A 3063-nucleotide genomic window follows, 5' to 3' on the forward strand; every position below is an offset into this window, starting at 1 on the left:
GCACCTGCTGTTTTCTTTGCAAATTTGCATCATAGGATTGTTTTTTGTTTTTCCTGCAGTATATAAAAATTGCTGTATCTCCAAAATAAAACTATGAAGACACTCAAATAAAATTTCCTGTGGTGGGAAACTATTTTTTGCAACTTTATTGTATTTAAAGTTTTGAGGGATAAGCCTCTTAAATTTCTCAAAGTAGAAATATCTGTAAACAAAACAAAAGCGATTTTCAATTTTTTGTGTAGTTTATTGCACTTTTTTGCAATTTATGTAATTACTATGCACTTAATGCATACATATTATTACAATATGGGCTATAACAGTCGTATTGATGTATAGCAACTTGAAATGCTCCCACAAATGGCACTACAACATGTAAAAAAAAATAATATAAGCTCTGGTGGACTTGGTTCTATAGTAGGTCTTAAAGGGTTAAATAAATATCGTCAAATAATCGTGATCTCAATTTCAGTGAAAATAATCGTGATTATCATTTTTGCCATAATCGAGCAGCCCTACAGGGGCCCATCGCTGTACTACGGGCCATTTAATCCTTAAGCAACCACTGCAAGAACTTGGTCCGCAGAGCCATCAGTAGGCAGGACTAGTTCCTGGTGGGACATGGTACTCTCACCCATTCTGTTCAGAATCTTTACGTACAGAATTTACAGGCGCAGCCAAGAATCTCGTCTCTGGCTTTGGTGCAGATTGGTTCTGTTGGTTTCATCAGGTGGTGTCCTCCAGCGCGCACTGGAGCGGCTGCAGTGATGCTGCACCGGTCCATGGTGGTGAAGAGAGAGCTCAGCCTCCTGGGCAAGGTGCGCTTGTCGTGTTCTCCAGGAGGCGGCCAGCAGGAGGGAGGTCTGGTACGCTCAGGCTACTGCCCCGTGACCTGCCCCCCAGTGAAGGAGGACGGATGGATACCCCTGATCTTCATCAGCACTTCACTAAGAATTCATTGATGCTTCCTTCATTAGTACTTTCTTGGTGTGGGTGTGGCCTAACACAGGCGTGTCTGGTTCGTGGTGATGTCACTGCAGCCCTGCATGTGTTGTGTGTCTGATGATTTTATTGTTGTACTTTCATTTGAGCAGCACAAATCTGTCCTACACGAGTACTGCAGGAGTACTGCAGGAGTACTGGGTACTTAGTTACCTCCCACATGGGTTTGATGCCCTCCTTGAACAGGTGGAAGTCGCTGTGCCCGCTCAGGTCGCCTGGCCTCACCAGATGACTGTAAAACCTCCAGAACTGCTCCACCTGAACACATTATTGGTTATCAGAACGATCGATCGCACAGACTTACTGATCCGGTCAGACTGATCATGTGACTGAATCAGAGAGAGAAGAAATAAAATCGTGTCAGACTGAAACTATCAGTAAAGCTGACGGGGTGTGGTCTCAGAGGAGGCGTGTCCTCACAGAAAGCTGTCCATACGTACCGAGGCCACGGTGCCGATCTGTCGTATGTTCTGCTCGTAGCTCAGAGAGCTGGCGGGACGACTCGGGGTCCTCCTGCTGTACCAGAAGGTGTAGTTATACTGCAGGGGGTGCTCACCTGCACCTGGACACACCGTCTGCAGGTTACAAAACACACACATCACAGCTGCTGACCAATCAGGTCCTCACAGTCTGAGGGTTTTAAGAGTGTCTAAACTCAAGGTGTGTGCCAAGTCAGGGCCTGCGTCCTTCAGAGGCCGCGTTTGAAGGCCGATTACGTCACAGTGACGTGACGAAGGCGGTCCTGAATCGAAGGCTGCTGCAAATGCGTCGTCCTTTCCCTCAGATTTCAAGGATGGGTTATGATGTGGGTTGGCACATCATATCCCAGGATTCATAGCACAGCAGAGGATAAAGTGGGGCGGCCGCAGAGTAAACAAGTAAGTGCTGAGTTTTATGACTCTTATTTATGCGGCGATACAAAAGTTCCAACAGGAACATTAAACAACACTTTTAGCTGCCTGTCAGCAAAGTCACGTGACACTGTTTTTATAAAGCACTTATAATGTTCAAACAGTTTAATCTGACAGAGATGTGAGGATTTCATGCATAATTACAGTCAGTCATATATCCACAAACACAACTGTTGTCTGTCCTCTAACGCCACGTGTCTCAGCGAGACTTCCACCTGGGATAACATCACGTGCCTACAGACACAGGTGAGCACGACGTGAACAGGTAACCAGGTAAAACAGAGGAACAGGTTACCTTGCGCCGGTTGTTGTTGTTGTTGTTTCCATCGGCATTGTCAACGTGACAATCTGTCTCCTGTGCGTTGTCATCTTGGGGACTGAAAGACAAACAGGAAGTACTCAGCAGGTAATCCCAGGTGTCACCTGAGGGACGTGCCCATGGTTTATGGTGGACGAACAGCTAAAATGCTTGAGTCATCTTTACGTTTGCTTTTCCACTGATGTGTAGCCTGCATGTGTTATCACAGCAGGGCTGCTGTACATCGAACGACCAGCAGATGGCAGCAGTGAGCTGTTAAACGGGGCTTCGTGCGACCGAAACCATTGGCTGGAAAGATTCGACACACCGCACCGTCACTACTCACAGGTGAAGTCGCCCCTTTATCTCACATGTCCTTCCTAAACTCCATTTAAAAGACGGAGCCCTGCGCTGACGTCACACCTCCACAGGTCCTCTCACTTGTACACAACAGCGCACGCGACCGTCTCACGCTCCGAAACAAACGGACTGTTCAGGGAGGCTGTGTCAATAAAGTTTAGACCCCGACTGCCTGGATAAAAACGCTGTTGTTAACGGCTAACTCTTATTTCACGCAGTCTGTTTAAATAAAGTTTGAATGAATCACACTGGATGCTAGCTCTACGTGCTCGAGCGTTATCTGCAGTTATTTCCGGGTCAAAGGTGAGCCTTACCGCTCCAACTGATCCATCTCTCCTCCGTCTCTCGTTCTGCTCCTTATCTCCGCCTGTATCACCTGTACTTTTCTATTTTTAATCTATTGTCCCTACTCGGCTTCTACTCAACACACTGGACTGCGGTGACGGCTTCTGCCAATGCGCATGCTTACGGCGGAACAGTGGACGGAAGGCGCGT

The 3063-nt window shown here is 47.1% G+C and overlaps 1 protein-coding gene across 1 annotated transcript; it reads right to left on the reverse strand.

Moving 5' to 3' along the window:
- Window positions 1–507: 507 nt before the first annotated feature.
- Window positions 508–3062, reverse strand: LOC102296581 (eukaryotic translation initiation factor 4E type 2). Its single transcript, XM_042215548.1, has 4 exons — window positions 2883–3062; window positions 2206–2287; window positions 1440–1574; window positions 508–1257 (listed from the first exon to the last, which is right to left on the reverse strand). The coding sequence occupies exons 1-4, from the start codon at window positions 2897–2899 to the stop codon at window positions 1066–1068; spliced, it is 426 nt and encodes a 141-aa protein (XP_042071482.1). The 5' UTR covers window positions 2900–3062; the 3' UTR covers window positions 508–1065.
- Window position 3063: the final 1 nt, after the last annotated feature.

This window comes from Haplochromis burtoni, unplaced genomic scaffold (assembly GCF_018398535.1).
Source record: "Haplochromis burtoni strain Fernald_Lab_line unplaced genomic scaffold, NCSU_Asbu1 Contig_753, whole genome shotgun sequence".
Taxonomy (NCBI): domain Eukaryota; kingdom Metazoa; phylum Chordata; class Actinopteri; order Cichliformes; family Cichlidae; genus Haplochromis; species Haplochromis burtoni.

What these genes read in the sequence shown, in the direction of transcription:
- LOC102296581 (XM_042215548.1), bottom strand. An exon ending in ACAACAACAACCGGCGCAAG is followed by an intron (nt 1,575 to 2,205) that starts GTAACCTGTTCC and finishes TGTAACCTGCAG; the next exon opens with ACGGTGTGTCCAGGTGCAGG. An exon ending in AGATCGGCACCGTGGCCTCG is followed by an intron (nt 1,258 to 1,439) that starts GTACGTATGGAC and finishes TAATGTGTTCAG; the next exon opens with GTGGAGCAGTTCTGGAGGTT.